The sequence below is a fragment of the Accipiter gentilis genome, chromosome 18 (assembly GCF_929443795.1).
Source record: "Accipiter gentilis chromosome 18, bAccGen1.1, whole genome shotgun sequence".
Lineage (NCBI taxonomy): Eukaryota > Metazoa > Chordata > Aves > Accipitriformes > Accipitridae > Astur > Astur gentilis.
In genome coordinates this window covers 17,369,609-17,392,805 of record NC_064897.1, presented here as the reverse complement: position 1 = coordinate 17,392,805, position 23,197 = coordinate 17,369,609, and the positions used below count along the sequence as shown (strand labels likewise).

Sequence of the window (23,197 nt, the reverse complement as noted above, 5' to 3'; positions counted from 1 at the left end):
AAAGAGTCAACCAGTGTTAAATATCAGATAAATCACACAAGCAAGAAACATGAGAAATGCCCCAGTGTCAGGAAAAGAACCGGTGCTTTACCAGCCATGGCAGAAGCCAAATATCAAGACACCAAGTTTCATTAGCTCTGTGGCTTATGAAGTGGCTCATTTCTAAAACTCTCTGATACCCTTGACTGTGTAACAGAGACCAATGCAGAGCGTGTGGGCTCCCCTCTCTGCTGCCTGCTCTGCCCAGCACAACACCCATGGGGTGCACACTGGCCTGTGTGGGAGCCCGGCCCCAAAAGGATATCTTTAGGGAATACAGGACCTGCCTTAGCATTTGAAGCAAGACAGCCTGTGGCTGAAACAGTAAATAAAGCTAAGCTTGGCTTGCAGAGCTTATGATCCTACTTAGTCAACATGACTGTGAGCACCAGCTTGGGCTGCATGCAGTTTATTTCCCATTTTAAAAGGTTAGTGCAGCTCTTGGGCCAAAGAAGCAGCCACCTTTGCGTCCCTCCCAGTCCCCTGGCAGTTCCCAAATTGCTTGGGGGTCAATGGACTGCAACAAGACTGATGCCATAGGTACTGCTGACCCACTAGTGGCAGAGCTGAGCAGCAGCAGCAAGTCCCAGGACTGCAGGATCACTGGGGTCGGAAGGGGTCTCAGCCTGTCTGTGTTCCAGCCTCCTCCTCAAGCCTCTCACAAGAAGCACCACTGCCCACCCGGCCCCCGTGGGCTCAAGTGGGCTACACAGACTACCTGCTTCAGAAAACAGCGACCCAAATCTTCCCTCCCCACCCTGCTTCCTGTGCTCATTTCCCTCCCTGCAGTAACTCAGAGAAATAGTTTTTTCAGCCCATCCAAGACCCCCCCCCCCTTTCCCTTCTGTGCTGCTGATCAACAGTGTCTTATTATTTTAATATTTCCACTCTGACTAAAGGGGCTCGCTCAGGTCAGGCGGGGCTCACTAGGGTCAGTCAAGGCTCTCTTTCCCCTGCAGATAAAAGCATGCTGCTGTTCTCTGGACACTGCTCCCAAAGAGACTGGTAAAATTTATCCTGTTTAGATTTCACCGGCACATTGGTGGCATGGGTATTTTGATTTGATTGTTGTCTGCAGTTTTCTAAGGCATCCAGTTTATTTAATTCATAATTCAATTTCCTTGAACATGTTGTTTACTCCAGTTTGTAATAACCTCCTACTCTCTGTTTTTAGCCAAAGCCTTCACACCTGAGCTGCAGTTATCCAAGATGGTTATGGCCTGTGAGAGGGCATATTCCTTCATCCCTTAATTTTCTCAGCAATATTTGCTTTATTACATGTACTGAAATATAATAGCCCCCTGTACTGAAACAGATCCTTCCTTAGGAAGATCTCAAAGCACTTACAAATAACAGTAAAGACCATTTTCAAGCAAAATGCTATTGAACCCCAGTGTATGTCATACACCAAGTACAGGCGCCGTGCTGAGAAGTGCCAAACTGTCCCCATCAGCAAGGAGAGATAGTACAGCACAGAGTGGGTACACGCTGCGTGGAGGGTCATGCTCAGTGTAATGCAGAGCAGAGAGCAAAAACCACTCAAGTCTTGAGCTGCAGTTCAACCAGCATTTCTTTTGCTCCCGGAATCACGGCTCACGAGTCATCCTGTGGCGCTATCCACCAGCCACCTGCTGCTGCACCATGCAAACACATCGCTTCGGCCCAGCCTTGAAAGGGGAGATCTTGATTCCTAAGATTTCACCTCAAGACGCGCGCAGGGCACCATTTCCAGATTATTGCCTTTCCCCCTTCATTCAGGACTGGCCCACAGGCCCCAGCCCAACGACCCAGTCCACGTCCCACAGCACTGCAGTGGCACAGGGCTGTGCAGCCCTGGCGTCCTGCTGCAAAGAACCCACCGTTGTGCTGCACAGCCCAGGCCAATGCTTTTCCTCGTCCACATTTACCCCAGGAGAGAGGAGGCAGGGAACGAGTCACTGCCATTTCTGTAAAGCATTCCCATTCCTTCTGTCCCATCCTACACCCAGCCAGACATTATTTTCCCAGCCCCAAGCCCTAGCCACTCGGAAAATACTTCCTTGGGCTCCTTGGGAGTGCAGGATGGGTGCTTTGTTCCCGGTTAATCTCCCTGTGCCGGCACTAAAGGCCTCGCAATGCCTCGCCAGAAAGCACCGACCTCACGTAACCCCCACATCTCGGGGCACCTGCCTACCCACAGGGACGGTTTACACCCAGGAGGGCCCTCCTGCTGCTGGGGTTTCTTTAAACACCGCAAGAAAACAAACAAGTTTCTACTTCATCCCAAAGACCACAGCTGCCTGCCCCAGGGTGGTGTGGAGGGGCGAGGGATGCTCCAAGGGATGCTCCTTGCTGTCTGGGCAGCCGAGCTGTACGGTCCTCCCTGCCCTGCTGCTTGCAGGCGGACAGAACGTCGGCTTTATTCCTTCCTGCTATGTCAGCGCTGAGATCAGACTCAGCAGGGCTGCGTGGCAGTGGCCAGCCGGCCACCCGGGTCCCACACCGGCAGGGCTGGGGACAGGCGTGGGAGGAGGAGGAGGAGGAGGAGGAGGAGGAGGGGGAGGAAGCCCTGCAAGGTAAATACAGCTGTGGTTCACCCCACGAGGATGTATCGCTCCAGCAAGGCAGAGGAGAGGATGCCAGCCCCGAGCCCCTCCGGCACGCTGTGGGAGCCGCCAGCTCTCCCTCCCTGCTGCCCCGTGCCTGCCCTCTGCCCCCCAGGCAGGGCAGGCAGTTGGTGCCTGGGCTTGCAGACCCTCCACAGACCCTCTGCCGGGGCTGGGGGGCACAGGGCCCCGGGCCGGGGCACGAGGACACGTGGTGGGAGCAAGTGCACGGTGCCAGCGGCAGCCCTGCCGGCACACGCATCCACGCACAGGCGCAGCGGGTCGCCCTCCGGCACGAAAACAAACACGCTCGCCTTCAGAAAGGGGAAGCGGGGGGCCGGCAAGAGCACAAACCGAGCGCACAGGGTCAAGTTAAAGGCTGCTGGGAAAAAAATAAATAAGGGGAACAAATAATATTTAGCAGGCCCACGGTTGCCCTCCCCTCTTGCTGGGAAGCAGCCGCTCTCGCTGGAGCAGCAGCAGGAGGGGCCTGAATTTGGAGAGGATCTGGGGGCTCTGACCCCTTCCCCAGGGTGGCTACAGAGGCCCCCGGTTAACCCGCAGGTCAGAGCCCTGCAAGATGCACGCATGTCCTGTCCTCCCCGTGGTAGCCCGAGGGGCTTATCCTCGGCACAGCCTCGGCAGCAAGAGCTGCTCTGGTGCAAACCGTAAGCCAGACCCTGGCAGCCTCCCTCTCGGGCCACAGGAACAGCAAACAGCCCCCCAAAGAGCTGGGGGCATCTTCATCTCTTGCTTCCCCTTCCCGCCACATCCATTGGGAAGCAGGAGCCTGTGGGGATTCTGCAGGGGCAAACACTCTCCAAAAAGCAACCGCCAGGGAAATGGGTGAGAGAAAATGAGAGGGAAATAGGGAAGGTTATTTGAAAAAATAGTGCAGATGAGAGAGGGGGAGACAACGAGAAGCAGAGGTTGGATGAAGGTGATGCTCTGAATTTAGCTGCGCGGAGCAATTCAGGGTGTCCCGGCATGGTGCTGAGGACTGCTCGCAGGGTGTCTGCAGAGCCGCGGGTCCTCTGCTCGTCCTCGGCACCGCCAGCGATCCCCTGCGCCCCGGACCAGGGGCACAGCCCCCGCTGGGGCCTTCGGCATGTCTGGGCTGGATGGAAAACAGCTCGTAACAGAAAGTTCTTCCTTTATATAAGAACTGGACAAAATAGAAGCACATACAACAAGATGGTGGGTTTTCTGGGAATTTCAGAAGGAAAACAAGAGTGGGAGGTTTTGAGAAACATTTGCTGCTTTTCCAGAGAGGGATATGCTCAGAGGCTGCTGAATTTAACTCCTCCTCTATTCTCACTCATTAAATCTAATGAAATTTAGCTAAAGTCTTTTGAGACTTGATACTAGAGTGAAAGGAGACCATTACATTTCTTCTCTTTAAAGCAAACCCAAACACACAGCTGGCACTTTCTGCATCAAGCCCATCAAGTCCTCTCTTTATATCTGTCTAAAAAAGGTGCCTGATTGTGGTACGAAAGCATCAAGCAACGGAGAGCCTGCCAGCGCCTGAGAAAAGTTCTTCTAATGCAACTTTCCCACACTTAAATCTTATTTCTACTCTGAATTCCTCTCATTTCAGTTTCCCACTAGTGGATCACACTGTGCATCCCTCTCCTTAATCACATCCATAAATCCCCAGCATTATCTATGGAAATAAACAATTGATAAAATTGCCACAAAGATAATTGCAAAGGGAGGAGTGATCTAAAGTGGAAATAGTGAACAACTCCGAGACCCCCTTTCGGTTAAAAACACAATCCACACTATGAAATAAAAATAGGAACCTTCTGGAGCATAGAAAATGCAATCAAGGGCGGGGGGGGGGGGGTGTGGAATTTGGGCCTAGTAACAGCTGGCACACTGACATCATAATACTAAATATTATACAAACAAAAAACAAACTATGGGGTTGCTTTTTGGGATTTTTTAGTTTGGGGGCATACAGTTCAAATTGGTGGTTTTGCTCTTATCTGCTTGTATTTGAGCAGAACTGGACTTCATTATTCAAAACTTCTGTTTGGCAGTTTCTCTGTATAGTCTGATCTACCTATCAAATGCATTTTATTTACCATTTTAATTATAAGTATTTCATAGATTTAGAAAATGAAGGTGCAGGAAGATTTAGAGCACTGTAGACTTCACGGCCAGAAAAGCCCACCATCAATCAGCTAGCCTGAGCTCTCATAGGCAGGATTTCCCAGTTCTGTCCAAGGTCATTTGGCAGGTGAAAAGCAATGATTTCCACACACCAGTTGGGTATTCTGACACTTAATCACATCTCGGCTGCTGCTGCTCCCCTGGTAGAATCTGCTAAATAATTCATCCCCTCTTTTCACCTAGTTTTTCATATACTTTAAAGGAGTTTCGATTTTGTCCCCTTGTATATTGTTTGCCCTTTGTTTAAACCTCCCCTCGAGATGCCTTACCATAACGGTCAGATTGGAGAGGGTATTTTTAAATTTTTTTTTTTATTATTTCCAGAATTCCTTCCCAGGCACTAAAGAATCTTCCATTTTTCCAGACAGTACAGGATTGCGGGTAAACAATTACAGCTTGCTGTCCTCTGAGCGCACATCAATTTAATTGACTTGGCCTTGATGGACTGGCAGGACTCACGCTGTCCCTGCACAGAGAGAGGGGGGCACAGCCACACACGTGTGGGGCTTGGGGCACTAACACTTCCCTTCCCTCTCTGATGGGAAAATGCAAGAGAAACCTCAGAGAAACCTCAAGCCCTACTACTAGGTTCAGTAGGATGGTTAAAGCACGCTGGAGGAAGGCAACCGCTGCTACAGACTCCTGCTTTTCTCCCAGAGAAGAGAAGCATTCTTCAGGGAATGATGAAGTCAGGGAGGGAGAAGGAAGTTTTCCTCCCCTAGCCGAGGATAAGCCATCCTCTTGCTCTGAAGGGTCACTCTGCCTTTCCACCAGCGCATTAGCATTTTCCAGGCTGGAAGGAAGCTGTGCTTCTAAAGCTCAGGCTGTAATTGGAAAAGTTTGCCAGGACAGACCTAATGAGATCACAGCTAGTACCAGCAAAACCATGCCACGCCTGAAGTGGTTTAATTCAGTCCCCTGGGCAACACAGCCACAGTAACAGGACTTTTCATAAGTGAATGAGCACCATTTGAAACTGTTATTTCATTTCAGAAGTCTCTTGCACCTCATCAGCACGAACGGAGCCACAAAGACTGCAAACATAGACCTGTCCTCACCCCCTTCCAAGCCTTACTGCACCTTCACACCAAGCTAGCAGCTGTCCTACCCACCTCCTGTCCACAGGCAAACCGAGAGAGCAAGAGAGCAGCCGGCACTCTAAAACAAGGCTTTTCACCCCCTGCTCAGGCGCAGCCTTGACCAGAGTGCAATTTCCAGAAATCTGAGCAGGAACTCCGAGTCCTTCCCATGATAAAAACCAGACCGCCTGGAGCTGGAAACCGGACACTCGTGTTTAGCTCCCTGAATCGGAAGCCATAAGTCAAACTGATTCGCACAGAGCCACACCGCAATAGTGGCACAGGCAGGACCCGCGGATGCCCTGCAGCCCCTGACACGCTGCTAGCCCCTACCCACAGGGAACAGGGATCCTCTCTCCTCCATCAGGGAGGGCAGGATCAGCCGGAGCCATTCCTCCCCCAGCACTTATGCTCCCGTTCGCAAAATTAATAACCAAGACAGCACTGGGGCTAGACCAGAAATAGTTAATGGGGTTATGAAGGGTTTTGCTGGCCTATTTTCCAGGCAGGCACTCTTTAATCTCCTTTGGAAACACCTTCACACAAAGGCTGGTACAGCAGCTCAGCTGGAGCCAGGATTTAACGTGGAAGAACTTGTCCCGAAGAGATTAAAAGCAGCAGTCGGGCACTGACCCTCTCGTCAGACAGGCAGGAATTTCTCACCAGGGATGGGGAGGCAAGGAGGGCAGCTGTGTCCCAGGGACTGCTGCTGCAGCATGCCATGGGTCCTGCCATCCACGCACCCAGCATGCTTCCCAGGGAAGCTGGAGCAAACATGCCAGGAACAGGGCTCATCCTCATGAGCTGCCAGCATGGTGCAGAGTGATACCCCATGCACCGGCTCCCTTCACAGCAGAGGAGTCTCCCCAAGAAAGGTGGGCAACAAAAACAGCTGGTGCCAGTCGTGATGAAGGGTTAAATCCCACTGCCCGTACCCCTGAGCAACTTGGACTAGAAAACAAATAACAGCACAGGTGAAGGCCGAGGGCAAGAGACCATGGGGACCGTCAGAGTACGCACCAATATCACAGCCCTGCCTTATGCCCACAGAGGGGAAAAAGAGACAGACAGACAGAAGAAATTGGAAAAAAGAGAGTGAGAAAATGAAAAGGAGGGAGAGAGGACAGCCACGGGCGTCCGTGCAAGCACAGCTCAGCCATTCAGTCCCCCTTCCACCTTACCTGGGGGTCCCCAAGGCGACTGAGGTCTGGATAAAGGTAAAACAGGATTCCCTGGGACGCCCCAGGCAGGGAGACTCCCCTGATCAGCAGGACCACCAGCATGAGGTATGGGAACGTGGCCGTGAAATACACCACCTGGGAGGAGGATGAAGGGACAAGCGTGAGCGAGCAGCGCGGGTCAGAGCACACAGCGCTGGCCGGCGGCACAGCGCCGACCCCCAGGCTGGGGGAGATGGGCAGCAGCAGGGGATGGGTCAGGCTGCCTCACCAACCACCTTGCTGTCACCTGCGGTAGAAGCAAATGCATTTTGAAACGCGCCCAGGAAACTTGTGACGTGCCATGGCACGTCTGGAGCCAGAGAAAACCTTTCTAGCCCTAAGAGCAATCCAGACCCTGAGTCAGGCTGTCACCAGGTTGGAGTCAGAGTAGCTCTACTGAAGCCGACGGTGTAATATCTAGGCGCATCAGAGAAGGAGCTGCCCCCAGTGTCCATCTGCACATCCCTACCCCAAACAGAGGTCTGAGCCACACACAGAAAGTCTCTTCTCCTCAGCATTTAGTGGCAAGGGTAAAGGGGTGTGCAGATAAGAGATACGCTCTGAAACTCCCAGCCGAACCCAGGACAAATGTGATTGCTTCCAAAGGACCACCAAGGACAACACTGGGGCTCCCCCACTCAGACAACTGGCTTGTGCCCACCACTCCCCACTGCAGTGACCCGCAGCCACTGCCTCTGACTGACCCCTGTTCAAATACCCAACACGGGCACTTCAGACAGGGCAGGGCAGCACATCTCAGACTGCCAACCGAGGATGCAGACCCAAACAGGACCTTTAACCTGTGTCCTCTTGCTTTTTACACCCCTAGCCCCAAGAGCAATGCAGACATATGCAGGTAGGGTTGAAATCCCTTCCTCTAGCAAAGAAGCCATGTCCCTTTGGGGAATGCTGCAGGCCAGTATCAGCTAATCCTTTCAGGGACTCCATGTCTGGTAAATATAACATTCAATTTGGGGATTACCAGGGTACTTTCAGGACTGTTCAGGGTAATTGCTGTAGCATGCCACAACAACGTGTTGTAGTCTGTGTTTCCCACACAAACAAACTGATATCAAGGGCTCATGCAGTCTTCCCAGCAATTCAGGTAGTGTCATTAATCCCTTTGCATTGCTCCCACACCTTCAAGACTTATTGACCACCTTGAAAAAAAATTGTTCAGTCTGTTGTATCATGCTAGGCCAAAAAAGAAATGCTGCTCCTTCAGGTTTTTCCTGTGTGGACGTGCCGAGTGAGGATTCGCATCAGCACGCTTCACCTGAATGCTACCCTACAGCAATTTTCTCAGCTTGGGCAGTTACGCACCAGAGAGCTAAAGCTCATCTCTAAAGGAACTGCAAAATGTAATGACGTGAAATGATTTATTTCTCACACCTGCCCATTCATGCAGAATGAGTTGTTTCAAAATCCACCTAAAGCCCACCATCCCTGAGCAGGGGTCACAAGCTCTGCCGCAGCTATAGCAGTTTCTGCATTAGAAGAGGTCCTACTAAGAACAAGCATATGATTTCCCTGGATAGTATGACCACTTTCACTCTGCCCCTGGGTAATCCTTATGATCTGAGTAGTGATTAAAAAAGAGCTTTCTTCTGGATCCACCCTGATATACTCCATCTGAATAAAGGAACGGTCAAAGCACCTGACACTGCAACACGAATCCTCCTTAAAGTCAAGATGTACACTCTCTGGTGATTCAGTTTTGTAATGCACAAGGATTTGAGAGATATCCCATCCGTAAAAAAAACACACTACTGGATTATCATCTCTGCCTGCAGTTCCAGGTTTTCTATGCATTTCATGTGCCCTGCTCTATGTATCATGGCAGTCTTGGGTAATGCCACAGAGGTCAGTGAAAAACACCTCCTTGCTGGGGCTCATGATTGCTTGAGATGTCTGTGTGAGCAGATCCATCCCTGTCTCTGAATCTGCATCCTGAACGTTGAAGGAACTCGGGGACAGTGTCCTTCAACACAGGCAAATATCATCATTCATTCCATTCTCAAATGTTCAAGGAGTCTCTGATTTAGAGCTTTTCAGTGACAGTTAATCAAATCTGCAGGTCCTGCAAGTTTAACAATCATCCCTGTATTTACTACACAACCAAATTCTTCCTTCAGGAAATGACAGGATGCAAGTCTAGTCTTTCTCAGCCCATTAAAGCAAGACTAAAAACAAAAATCGTAAAAACAACCCATTACCTTTGAACCCCGGTGCATGTTCTTCTGGGATGCCAGGTTGCACATTCTTGGCTGGATCCCTAAATAACATCAGTTTTAGGAGCTCAGAATACAAACTGGTAGCTGTCTGGCATATGATTTGGATTCACATTTTGGTAACATCCTATGTGCTTTACGGCCTGTGCGAACTAGTGTGTTAAGCTTTTCACTCAGCAGTCGCTCACATCTGCATTGAGACCAGAGGCCTGAATTTGGAGAATGTTTTGCTGGATTAAGAGTGCCAAACTTCTATCTAACAACAGGAACATCTGGATCCAATGAGATATTACTCAGTGCTTGGCTCAGACCCAATCTTTTTATTTCTCGGGCATTGTTAGCACTAACTACATCACTAGGAACCTTGCCGGGATCAGTGTGATTGTCCTGTCACATGCTGGTCAACAACATCCAGGGTTTTATTTGAATCTGATCCACATGCCTTGGCAAAGTGATTCCATCTGTGACAACCTCCTGCATCTGCGAACGCTCCTCGGGGACAGGCAGTCCCCACGTCAGAGGATGCAAACCGCTGCTGCTGCTCTGAGTAGGGTGATTTCAGCTCATGGTGTTTGCCCCTCCACAGGCAAATCCCCAGAACTCTTCCCCAGTGTAACTGTATTCCCACAGCCATCATTTTAGCTGGATTATTAAATATGCGGAGGGTTGATAAACCTATGGACACTGTTGCTTTACTGAAAGAAGGTTTCTGTTTTCAAGAAGATAAGATCTCACCATCGCTAGTCCTTTTTGCTAAAAAGAACTTGCATTTAACCTAGAACTTGTATCTGAAATAGATTGAATTTGTTCTCAGCACTTCCCACACTATGTTTGCTGTATCTTAGTATCATATTTGCCATTATTATACTGCCTTTGCATTCTTTTACCAGGCCACCACAGCAAGCGGTTGCTCTTTTCTTCTAATTTTACTCCATGGAAACCAGAAAATATCATCTCTGCAAGCTGCTTGATTTCCCCATCATGTTTCATAATCCCAGACCATTCTGGAAGCAGGAGAAACTGCTAACATCCGTGCCATCAACTTGATGGAAACGGATGCAGCTAAAATTTACATCCCATCACACATGATGTCTTGTTCAAAGCATGCAGAGAAGACACAGTTTAGATAACATACTAAACCTTTTCATTTCCATCTGTTCTTGCTGGCTCCAGAAAAAGCTGGCTAGGAATGGGTCAGGAGGCAGTAGCAGAAACTAAGTAATAGGTTTAGTGTAAGTGAGAGTGGCACACTCTGCAACAGAGGGAACATGAGATGGAGCTGGACAGTCACACCAACCCTTCCCAGAAGCATTCAAAGAAATACCTCTGCAGTGACCAGTGTGGGGAAAAAAAGATGACCTTTTTTGCTGGGCAATATGAACAACTGTAGGAAGAGTTGGGACAAACAAAAAGAAAAAAAAAAAGAACCCCATAGTGATGAGGCAGAGAGAATTTTGAGGCCATCAGAGTTACCTTCATTACTATCTGTCTAATGAATTTGAAGATTTTCCAGCTGCACTTGTCAGCAGAGGCAAAAACCTGGTGCTTGCTCACAGTGTGGGGGGAGGGAAGGGAACATGCAACCACCCCACCCCATAAATAGGAAGACTGCAGGGTCCTCCAGGCCTGTGGATAGGGAGGGACCAAATGGTGATATACACCTTGGAAGTTAATGCTCTGAGATGTCTCAGCGCTCCCATCCTTTCCTACCCAAAACATAGGGCCTGGCTCACACTCCTGCTTAAAGTTGAGCCCCACAAGCTCCTGCCAGCTCATTTAGAGAGGGGCTCCCAGGTGATCCCTAGGACCTCTCCAAATGTACAAATGTGAGTAGATCAAGCACTCCAGCTGTGAGCAAGGGAAGAGGCTTGATCTGAACCAAGCACTCACCTTCCCTGTGGACTTGACCCCTTTCCAGATGCAGAAGTAACAGATGATCCACGCCAGCAGGAGACACAGAGCCAGCTCCCAGCGTAGGCTGCCCAGGTGCTGGATGCCATCAGATATCTTCAGTACTCTCCTCCTGCATTGGGGGAAAGCAAAGGAGCAACCAAGTGTCTCTGATGTTGGCCACCGATGTTTCCAACACCACGTTGTTTATCACCACACCTCCACAGTGCCTGATGGCTTTGGGGAGAAGGGATGTCTTACTAGCAAGGCCCAGGTCTGAGCTGCAGGGATTCCTCAGAGGAATCAAGCAGTGCTCCCCTCTTAAAAGTACTACCAGCCTGGTGGATCACACATGGACACCTGCTTCTAAGCTCACTCCAGTGCTGGCCTGTTGGGCCAAGACATTTCTTCTCCTATCCTCCTCCTGCCCTTCATCTGTCTTGTCCTTTTTGGGGAAAGAACTCTTTCTCTGCAAGAACACGCAGCACATTGCACACACAAGCTCCACCCGGGCCTTCTTTTACACACATTACAAAGGTCACCTACGTTTCTGACATGCTTCAAACCTCAAAGTGAATGATACGTTGCACTTACCAGGCAAAATTGATCAGGACCACCCAAGACGCAAGGGTCTCTAACCCCTTCTCCATAGCACTCTTCTTCTGTCTTTAGGAGAAGCTACCTATTTCACTTCAGGGCCCAGAGCAGCAGAGCATCCCATGCCATGACAAAGACCCAGCCAGAACCACAACAATCTCCACTGCGTGGACGCCTTGGGCGTCCTCTTTCAGCCAGTGTGGAGACAGGATCCTGGGCTAGATGGACCTTGGTTCAGCTAAGGTCTCATGGTCTCACCCTGTCCATATAGCAGCTTTCCATGTCACATGTATGTCAAATCTTCCTCATCACTTACAGAAGTAAGGACTCACCATCGTCCATCTCCTACACCGCACAGATGGATCTGGGTGTGAAACACTATGGTGCAGTCCCAAAATGGGACATGCGCTACCCTGGAGCCCAGCAGCAATGCCCACCCTGCTGCAAAAGACAGAAATTATCCTAAAATAAAGGCTGCGCTGCTCGAGAACCGCAGTCTAAGACACACTGCCTCCCTTCCTCCCCCACAGCCTTGCAGCAAAGCAGATTGAGAGGATGAGAGAGGGGTTGGAAAAATCACCCTGCTCTACCAGATACGTTTCATCGTGTTGCTCTCCTTGCTTCTAAGGACGTGGACCCTGAAACCAGTGGGGAGAGGGTGCCAGCAGAGCATAACTAACTGGGCACTGTACCACAGCCAAAGAGGCAACAGAAGCGTGCCATCAGCCCACTGCAGGTCGGTGCTTCTTGAGGAAATGGCGGCCTCCTGCCTCCCCGCCCAGGGAGGGCAGGAACAGATGCTGCATCGGAAGCAATGGACAGTGGAAATTTCCAGTCTCGTGTGCTGATTCCCCAGTAACACAGGGGTGGTCACATCAGTGATGGGAACATCAACTTTTCCAGCAGTCAGCCTCAGGAAAAGTAGTCTAAGGCAGGCCACCATCTAATCACACGTGAGCAGCAGGCAGAGGAAGAGCGCGGGCTCAGGGAGCACACAGGAGACAAAGAAAATATAAAGACTTTAAAGCCTAAAAACAGCGTCCCTGTGCTGAGCCGGGGATGCCCTGGAGGAACTGCGTGCTCTGTGCGCTGACAGCACCCAGCAGCGCTGCTGAGGGCAGCGAGGGCAGAGCCCTCCATCCATCTAAACGCACGAGGGAAATTCATGGTGGCAGCAGAGGGGTTACTTGCACAGTCTATTAGCCAGGGCTCAGTGCTTAACTGGGCCTGTTCTCCCAGGAGATGCTGAGGATCATCAAAGATCCCAAGCCAACAGGCCAATGCCTTTATGCCAGAAATAAAGCTACTCTGTACCTCAGGGTAACTAACACAATGGGAGAAAACAATGAAAATGAGGGAGCAAATTTCAGTGCGGATTAAGCTGACCGCAGCACTTCATTTTGATTTTGGGGAGCTTCTCTCCTCAGGATAGCTTGCATATTAGTCACTTTAAAGTGAAAACATCACCTCTTTTTCTATTTTTAAGATGAAGACTAGCCTGCATACAGAAGTCACCACCCACCATGCCAGAGCCTCCTGGGAACATGCTGGTATCACACAGTAGCACATATTCAAAGGAAAGAGATCGCCTACTGCATCACTAGTATGGACTCCTGCAGTATATCACAGGACTTTAAGGTCTCCTCTTCAACAGCTGAACACGCTACAGCTTGCAAAACATGCAGACAAAACCCCATTGCATGGCTGCTGCCTTGTGGAATCACCACAGATCTCACCCCACTCCCCACCTATAGTTTTGGCACCCGTGTCCTGAGCACGGTTACACTGGATGCAGCTACCAGGCAGGTCAAGGACTTCATGGGGCAGACTTCTCCAAACAGAACAAGAGAAACGTATAATCCAGCAGATACATGAACTGTAATCCAAACCATAGGGTAATGGCCTCTATACCCTGAGGGAGTGCCACTAATTTTATTGAGGTTTGCACCCTGGGTAAGTCTGAACCAAAACTTCAGGTTGGAGAACAGGCAGCCAATCTACCTACACTGCAGGAGAAAACAACTGTATAAGGAAGCTCACAGCTGGCAGTGAAGAAGAAGGGAGGAGGCAGGGAGAGGAGCAGCACAAATGGAGAAAGGGAGAGTGCAACAGCAGAGGAATAAGGGAGAAAAGGACAGTAAACAAAATATCGAGGACCAGAGGAGTCAAAGCATCAGTGAGGTAAGGTCTTGCACAGTCAGTTAGCCATCACTGAGATCAGTGAGACCAAGAAGCCCGAAAGGTCCAGTGGGACAGGAGTATAGCGTCAAAGAAGGACAAAGTCAGACGGCTCTGAGGCATGCCAGCACAGCTCCAGACAAACACCACGAGCCCAGCGATGTTACCCTTGACTGATGGTGCTGCTCCTGATAACCTTCACTCTGACCTGCCTAGCTTCCTCTCTTGTGTCCTCTTCTTGCAAGGAGGGGTTAATAGGACATGCCGCTGCAGGATTTGTTCCTTGCCCGGGGAAGGTATGTCCCAGAGGAAAGGGGGTACAGGCCTGTCCTTTACTTACTCCCAGAACTCGATGACAGGGGAGGTGGCATTTTCACTGGTCACGTTGAGCGTCGAGTTTGCCTTCTGGAGCTCCATGCAGTTCCCTGCAGGAGAAGCCCAGGGAGAGAGGGAGCATAAGTAGCAGTGGCTGAAGTACCAGAGGATCTGAAAAATCCCCACCTTTCCATCCACAGCATCAACAGTCACTGACATTGACTCTGAGACAAGGCTGGCAAGAAACCTAGGACAATTAAGACGATGGCATTTAATTTTTCCTTCCAGTGGGCACAGTCAGCAGTCCCGACGAGCACTGGGTCTATGGCTAACACACAGTTCAGGGTGACTAGAAGATGCCAAGAAGGTGCCCACAGTGCCTGGAACCCAGAGCAGGAGCCACTGGGGAGGCCACCACTGCATGGCACTGGCCGGCTGCTGCAAGTGGTTGGGCAGAGCCAGCACTGCTGCTCTCTAGCAAAGACCCAGATCAGCCAAGCCTCCTCCCCAAAAGTGCCAGCAGCACTGCAGCGACCCAGCACCCTGCACCCCTATGACCTGCGGTCCCACCCATGCAGGGGCCAGCCACTCTCCTGAGGTTTGGCCCTGGGTAGCAGCAGGTTTCCCTCAGCCAGGATCTGACAGAGGATTGGGAGGGGTCTCCACACCCACCTGTGTTCCACTCGTGGTCGCAGCTGCCCCAGGGGAGGTCTATGGTGAACGAACTGAAGAGATAAAACAAGGCCCAGGCCAGGACAATGATGTAGTAGAAGTTCAGCAGTACGACGATGACCTGCGAGGCGTAGCCAATTCCTGCAGAAAGCGAGCCCCGAAGGCAAGTGACCCACGCGCCAGGGGATGGGAACAGGAGTCCCCTTGGGAGGTGCTCACCCAACATTTTCATCTGCTGCTCTGCATTTTGACTGCACTGCCGGACGAAGGCCAGTGGGGCGGCTGCCAGAGCCATCATCCCCTCTCCAAAGCCCACCATGCTGCATCAGCGGTTGTCCAAGCAGGGGTCCTGGGGACCCCTCTTCCTTCCGCCCCACTACAGCCTTCCCGGGTGAAAGGGTGGCAATGGGAAGGAGTCTGGGCAGGGGATGGGCAGCTTATGGTTGGAAAGCCACCCAAAGAGACAGAAACATATGTCAGTGTTCCACCTGCTGAATAACACCTCTTCTACCAAAACGCACTTGTTATTTTGTTCACTCATCCCTTTTCACTTTTGTTTGGGAAGCTTTTGTATTAACACCACACACCTTCTCTGGGAGGTGCTGGAGGAGCAGCTAAAGGTTTTAGTACGTGGGAAAGAGGCAATTGAGACTTTCAGAGAAATTATGGAAGGTGGCTTGAGGCTGGGTGACTGTGCTGAAGAAGTGCTAGAAGTGGATCTCACTGCTAATAATTCATTAAGACAGCCGCCACCTTCCACCATTAAGGTTTTGAGCCATCTGCAAACTCAGGAAAATAACATAGCATTGACTTAAAGTAGTAGTATGTTTTAGGTTCCTCATAACAGTCAAAAGCATTTTTATCATTTAGCTTTTGGAGAACGACCTTGACTGGGCGCAAAGCTCCTGGCCAGAGCTGCGGCCATGAAGAAGGAAACCAGGATGCAACGTAAAAATGGGAACTGTTTGGTGAGAAAGGCGATCAATTTTTCCAGCATGATTTTGGAAAGGAGGCAGCCAGTGGCCCTCCCAGGCCAGCATCCCCAGGGGTGGGCAGCAGATGCATGGAGACAGGTAACAATCCAGGCTGTGGGGAAGGGCATCCCTGCTAGTCACCCCAGGGCCCCACGGTCCCCCCACTTCACCATGCCCTCCTGGGCTCACCCGACTCACCTTCGAAGAGGGGACAGATCCTGCGCCAGGCTGTCACCCCTCCCTGGCTGGTGTACTGCCCCAGCGCCGTCTCCAGGAAGAAGACGGGGATCCCACAGGTGAAGAGGAAGATGAGGTAGGGGATGAAGAAGGCACCTGGCAGATTCAAGCAGCAGATAGGGAAGATAAGCCCTGTGGGGTGACTAGGGACAGGCCATCTCCAACCTGGCACCAAGCAGGTCCCTCCTGGCAGGGGACAGTGGGGGCGGGAAGACCACGGATGGGATGCCAGGAAAAAGGGATTTTCCTCCCATTTCATCTCCTGAAGTGATGGGATTGCGTGAGAAACTCAAAATTTAGAAAAGATGGAGAGGAAAGGAAAGCTTCCAGGCCTGATTTTTGTGCAGAAGAGTGAAACAAGTTCTCAATAGCTGTATAGAAATACAGGAGAACACCCTGCTGTAAAACCATTGTGACTCTTAACCAAGTTGGTGACTCCTTTCACATTGATTATTCTGACTGAATAAGCTGACAAGCCCATGGATGACAACACCAAGGCACTGAGGAGCACATAAAGACTGACACCTTCATGCAGTCTGTGAGTTTGCTCAATCATTTGCTCACCAAAAAGCAGCAGACATAAACGAAAAGGAAGTAGTGCAGGAAAGTATGTACCGCACACCAGCAGCCAGGGCTGCCCTCCTGGTCAAGCCCTGTCACGAAACCAGGCAGGGAGGGATAAAATGCAACAGGCTTTTGATTACCCCAGGCTTTTACCCTACAGAGCACAGGAGACAGCCCTACAAGACGGTCTGTGCTCTCTGCTGCACTCATGTGCCACGGAAGCTGCTCAAGCCATGCTGCAAAGGCAGGGACACGGGGAGCTGGTGTGGAAAGGGGTCACCTCGAGCGGAGAGCAGCAGCCGGGCTGCGGTAGGCTCAGAGGGGCACGCAGGGTCGGAGGTGGCAACCCAGCCAGCCACTAACCACGTTTTCCATGCATAGTCCTTTTCGGTGAGATGCTAACTGGCTCTGGGGTCGGGTGGGTGGGGGTGTGTGGGGAATAGCAATCCTGCTGCACAAGTAAACTCAAAACCCAGGAGATTTCATTAAGAAGCTTATCTAGCATGCAGGGGCAGGGAGAGGGAAGGGGGACTTTGGGGACCAGCCATAAGTCCCACCCTGCACTCATCCCAGTGGGGTACAGAGCCACAGTCCTCTCCTCCCTGCTAAAAAGCAATCAATGAAATAGGGGGAGCATCTCCGCAGCTCCCTGTGGGCAAACAGGAGCTGAAGGGCAGGATGCCGATACCTGGCAGCCATGGGCAAATGACAAGCATGCCCACATGCTCTCCCTCCACCAGTAAAGAGAAATCAGTGAAGGCAAAGGGCGGGGGTTGTACCAACACCATCCCCTCAACTCCCAACTTGTGTGCAATCATATTGTCATAAAAGTGGTGCTTATTTTCAAGAGATATTACTCTTGTATAGAAGTTTGTATTTAACTAGACTGCAGCCAGGGGATCCCAGGGGAGGTCTCTGAGGTGGCAGGTCAAGCTCCCCAGCCTGGGTTTCCCTTACTTCCAGCCTGGGATCTGGTCTTTCCCCTTCCTCAGGTTTGCTAGCAGGTTTCACGCTTTGGTAGTCTAACTGGATGGTCCCGACCTGCGGGCTGTGTAATGATGCAAAATTATGGCTGGGTAGAGGAATTTGCAGAGACATATTTGGGCCAGGGGCTGTGATATGCCTCCCCTGCCCTTGCCCCCCAGGTAGAGGGACAGGGAGGGTGGGATGACCCTGACACCAGACCCACCCACGCCCCCGCACCCCCCCTTTCATTTCAGCTGGCAGGAAAGGCGGCAGGCAGGATGGCCCTTCAGGGAGGGACTGCAAGGAGGAAAAGCCAAGGTGAGGTGCCCACCAGAGCTGCCCCGCACAACCGCTCTGGCCTGGGGGGCGGCAGGGAGGGCAGCCAGCAGCGGGGGGACCCAGCAGTGTACCTGAGCACCCCCCAGCACTGGCTGATGTCCCTCCAGCCCAGCCCCATCCACCCTCCCCACAGGTGAACCCTGACTCCCGGCAGAGGTTGCCCCACCAAAGGGGAAGGGGAAAGAGCTGCCATGTGTGTCCCCTCCACTATGGCCCCTTCCCCTCTGCGCGTACAGGGACGGTGGTGGCGGTGGCCCTTGGGACCGGCCGGTTTGGGGAGCGCTGGGGAGGGGTTGTGGCACTGGCGGCCACACCACCAGACAGGCTTCCCCGGTATTTCCCAATCGGAGGGGCCAGCCTGCCTGGGGACTGCCTGACACTGCCATGGGAGGTGAAAGCAAGAGCAAACAAGAACAAAAAGAACACTTTTTGCTCTCACCCCCCCCATTTAGGACCTTGGTATCACTGAGCCCCAAATATGTAAGGGACTACTCTTTCTTTGTGATGTGGAAATATCACTAAAGGAAGGAAAAGTGACTGGCTGCCCCTCTTTGCATAGCTCAGATTTTGCAGATACCTTTTTTGCAAAGAGCCTGACTTATTTAGGGCAGCGAAGCACGAGCTGAGGGTGGTTATCGCCACTGCCTACACACAATTCAGCGTGGGGGAGAAAAAGTCAGCCAGTGGGGCAGAGCTATTTCAGCCAGACGGTAATGCTGGCACAAGAACAAATGGTTGTAGGCTGGCCGTGATTGACCTAGAGCTGGAAATTAAATAAAGGTCCCACACCTTTATTGAAGTAACAGGGAAGGAAGTGCCTGGACCAGCCTTCCCAAGGGAGTACAGGACAAAACCTCTGGCAGCCTTTACAATTAATCTTAAGGCATTACAAGGGATTTGATACAGCACCAGCTGGAGCAGGTCAGACTCCGTAGTGGAGGAGGGAGCCTCAAGTCCTGCACAGCCTCATTGCACTGCCTGCCCCAGGAGAAGTCATACCCAAAATGCTTTTCTCTCTGCACGAGAGTCTTGTGCCCCATCCTTGCTATAACCTCATGGGAAGGCGGCCAGAGATAAAAAATTTGCCTGAGACTTCAAACTCCTCATTGTCTCTGCCATTTCACAGGGCTTTGCTTCAGGCCCATTTCTTGGAGGAAAAAAAGGCTGAGAAATCCCTTCTCATCTTGCCTCTGCTCTCCAGCCACACACTGTGGCTCCTCTTTCCCCAAAGCCCTCCCTCAGCTCTCCCCCAGCCCCAGTGGGGGGGCACGGCGAGGGGAGCAGCAGGAAAGGGGTGACAGAACAGGGTCCTGGGTCCCCCTCCCCATGGACAGGATGGCGCCCGGGAAGGTTGCAGCAGTGGGAGCAGACACAGCTCAGCACGCAGCCAAGAAATGTTCCCTGTGGAAAGGGAGAACACGAAAAATCGTCCTTTTTCAACAGGGAAAGAAAATGCCTGACCACCTGGTGAAAAGAAACAAGCACTGAGCAAAGCATGGCGTGAAAGTAGCTAAACAGCAGTTAATCCTCTTTTATGCCACTGGGATGAAAGCAGTTTAGTGAGGCCCATGAGACTACCCCAAGCTCAAGCCAGGGGATTTCAGCCCCAGGTCCCCAGCACTCGCTCCCTGCCAGCTCCCGGCCAAACGCCGTTTCCCCTCTCCCCTGCTCTTCCAGAGAGCCCAATTAGCAACTAATCACTAGACAGGGAGAGCAACTCACTCTCTCCACGTGCCACCGAGCCAAACCTAGGAAGAGCTTCGGGCTTTCGTCTTTTTTAAACAATTTCTTCCCTTCAAAGAAGGGAAACTAAAAGCAGGCACAAACACCTGCAAAAGTAAGCCCAGCTCCACCGCCAAGCTGTGGGGCATCCCGGCCTTACTGAGGACCGACCGCCGGTCACTGCCGAGCACAGCCTGAGCAGCACCGATGTGCCGGCACCTTGGTGGTAACAGCAACCCTCCGCTCCCTCTCTCCATCGAGCAGTCCATCCGCGCACCTCACAGCCCTGCCGTGTGCCTCAGAGGCAGGGGTCCCCTCTCCCACACGCTCGCAGCTCCGGCGGATGCCAGCGGGCACCGTGGAGCGCAGGAGGGGTGCTGTGCTTCTGCACTGAGGCGAGGAAAAACCCCTCGCTCTGCCCTGTCCCTGCCACCCGAGTCCAGCACCCAGGGGCTATCCTTCCACAGTCAGACACCACACCAGGACCTGTGGCCGGAGCCCCTTGCAGTCCCCCCCCCCACCCCGAGAGTCCAGGAAACGCTGCAGCTCCTCACAGTGCCTGCAAAGGCATCGGTGCCCCACGGCCTCCTGCACGACTTCCCTGCGATGCTGCCGGCACCCACCGTCTTATTTGCGCAGGGTGCCTAGTGCTCCTCAAGGAAAAGGTGCCTGGAGCGAGTCACAACGCTCAGAAAGCCGAGCCCCCACCCTGCTCCTCCTGCCTCCCCCTGCAGATGGCCACCCCACCTCACCATCAGGACCAGGGAAACGTGGCTACAGCCACCAGAAACCCTGGGACACTGTCACTCAGTCACCCGCATCCCACCGGGTCAAAACCACCCTGGCTCGTGGCCCGGATGGCAGCGCTATGCCGGCAAGTTGGCACCCTCTCTTCAGACTCATGACTTGGGCATTGCTGAAAAGCTGCTGCCAGGGGTGAGCGGGGCTGGACATGGATGTCACAGAGGCAGGAGGGACCACTGAGGGACGCCGGTGACCAGGCACCCCTGGGGCTGGACGGGGCCAGGGCTGCACTTACCTCCACCGTTCTTGTAGCAGAGGTAGGGGAAGCGCCAGACATTTCCCAGGCCGATGATCTCCCCAGCCACAGACAGAACGTACTCCAGCTTGTTGTTCCACTGCCCTCGCTCCAGGGTCTGGTCGTCCTCCTCCTTCTCCTTTTCCATGCTAGGGTGTGCGGGCACCGTTTCGCCATTGCTGACGGCGCCAGGGACTCTGTAATCCATCCCACCTTCAGAAGGAGTTTCCTTTGTTATGTTCAGCACAAGCCATGCAATGAGGTAGAAATCTGGGCTGCAGGAGGCAAGAGAGGGGAGAGGACACACGCATGTCCCCTCTTGCCCCTTTGTACCAATTCTGGCTGGCAGCAAGGTGCTGAGAGCACACATGTGCTTTCATTGCTTAGTCCAAAACAAGTCCTTAAAAGCCGCTATCGGTTCCATTATTTTTAACTGACTCATCTCAAAACACTCCTGCTTCTGGAAGCCCATCCTCTAAGCACAGAGTTACACAGAACTCCCAGCAGCTCAGCCAGGCTGGAGCTCCCACTGTGGCAGGTACAGGGAACAGACTTAGGGCTGGAGGGGGACGAGACTGGGATCAAATACTTGACAAGATACTTTATAAGGGTTTTTCTTCTTCCCTGGTGCTGCTTACCAAGGTCTGGTTTTACAGACCATGCAATGAAAGCCACAAAACACACAGAAGTCTTGGATGCAGGAAGAGGACAAACTGAAATAAGAAGGAAGCAAGTTTTTGCTTTCGGTGGTGGCAACCATTGCTGGCAAGCTACTAGGCTACAAGAAAAGGTGATTTTTCAGAATGGTGCTGTCCTTCTCATAGCAGGAAAGAAATGGTGCAGATCCATGGCCAGCTAGGATCTCTCCTCTCCCAGGGAGGGTCTGCCCCTCCAAACATCTGCCCGTTGCCTGTAGAGGCTCCCCACAGTACTGCTCTCGGGAAGCTTTGGCACTGCAAGAGCTTCTCCCGTCTCTAAACAGATCTCTGCTACAAGAAGTAGATCAGCACGGAGTAGGTGAACACTTCTCCCACTGTCCCGCCTTCCTGCAAAAATGTCCGAGAGGACAACTCTCCTCCCAAGAAAGCCAGGGCACAGCATAAGTGACTGTTGGTGCACAGCTTGGTGGCTCAGGGCACAGCGAGGAGATAGGTATGGGCAACACGGGTGGCATCAGCTCTGCTGCGGCCATTTAGGAGGCTCAAGGGGTGTTTGACCCTACTCCTCATGGGCAGGATGCCCTCCCGACTGACGAGCCCCGCATGGCAAAGAGTCAGGACTGTGGTTCCCACCAACACCCAGTGCTTAAGCTGGGATCGCTGAGGACCTCATGCGAAGGAGGGCACCTTCCTTTGCACAGTGCCAGCCCTCGAGCCTGCTCGTGCCCTGCAGAGGCAGCTCCCCCAACCTCAGCCTAACATTGCCATTCATTCCCGCCTGCAACTCCCTCACTAGGAGAGCAGGAAAAGGCACTGGCAGCAAATGACACTCTCCCCCGTCTGGGGAGAGTTAAAAAAAAAAAAAAAAAAAAAAAGGAGGGCAAAGCAGCACTTCCAACCTCTCCCCTCCCCCAACATAGTCCCCTATAAAACATTTTGAGACGTGAAGAAGAGCAAGAAACACTGGCAGGCGTTTGACAGCGGCTGCAAGGAAGGACTGGGAGGACCCCTCCACGCTAGAAAATTATTAAACAGGCAGAAAGCACACCGTGACCTCTCATCCAAGGCAGACCCGGGTGGGTGCAGGGTGCGGGGGGAGCAGGGCAGAAGAAAACAGGGGCAGAGGTGTTACCTTGTGGACGGCGCTGTTGGGGCGCGAGCCGACGGGAGACGCAAAGGCAGGACCGAAAGGTGCTGGCTATTTAAAGTGTGGAAAGAAAAAATTCAGCAGTGGTGTAATCCTAGACTTCGCCCAACCCACATTCCTTCCCCCACCCCCCAGGGCTGGACAAAAACCTACACATGACTGATTTCATGGCCAGTGCAAGGGGGCTCGTTCCCCCCGCCTGTGAGAAGGACTCACACCGCCTCCGCCAGTGCTCTCCCTCCTGGGCCGGGGACCGCTTGGCTCCCATTCTCCATCATCTCTCTGCCCAACGCTGACCCCGGAGACATGGGAGAAAGGGGAGACCACCGCACACAGGTACCTCCACAGCCCTGCCTGAGGGAGCCAAAGCCCCGAGACCTGCTGGGAAGAGGTAAGACGAAATACAAATTCACGGCGAATTCCCATCACGGGGTCTCTTCTTGGCAGGGAGGACACGGGCACAGGGCAAGGTCCTGCGTCGCAGCCTGACCCGCAGTGCCCCGGGGGGCAGCCGGGCTGTACGGTGGTCAGGAGCAGTCCTGGGCAGCAGAGCTCTGAGCTGGAAA

At 52.4% G+C, this 23,197-nt stretch overlaps 1 protein-coding gene across 4 annotated transcripts in view; it reads right to left on the bottom strand.

Annotated features, from left to right (window-relative positions):
- SLC6A13 (solute carrier family 6 member 13) overlaps positions 1 to 22,682 on the bottom strand; it is a 32,852-nt gene extending 10,170 nt beyond the window's left edge. Inside the window, exons 1-7 of one of the 4 annotated variants that reach the window (XM_049822666.1) lie at positions 22,617 to 22,682; positions 20,826 to 21,038; positions 16,157 to 16,291; positions 14,985 to 15,125; positions 14,338 to 14,422; positions 11,223 to 11,355; positions 7,063 to 7,197 (exon numbers count right to left, since the gene is read on the bottom strand). In XM_049822666.1, the coding sequence (XP_049678623.1) occupies positions 7,063 to 7,197; positions 11,223 to 11,355; positions 14,338 to 14,422; positions 14,985 to 15,125; positions 16,157 to 16,291; positions 20,826 to 21,033 (837 nt within the window). In that variant the 5' untranslated portion in view covers positions 21,034 to 21,038; positions 22,617 to 22,682. Of the gene's footprint in view, positions 1 to 7,062; positions 7,198 to 11,222; positions 11,356 to 14,337; positions 14,423 to 14,984; positions 15,126 to 16,156; positions 16,292 to 20,825; positions 22,117 to 22,616 lie in introns of those variants that run through there. The other 3 variants (XM_049822665.1, XM_049822663.1, XM_049822664.1) reach the window with 3 other exon arrangements.
- Between the last annotated feature and the right edge of the window lie 515 nt (positions 22,683 to 23,197).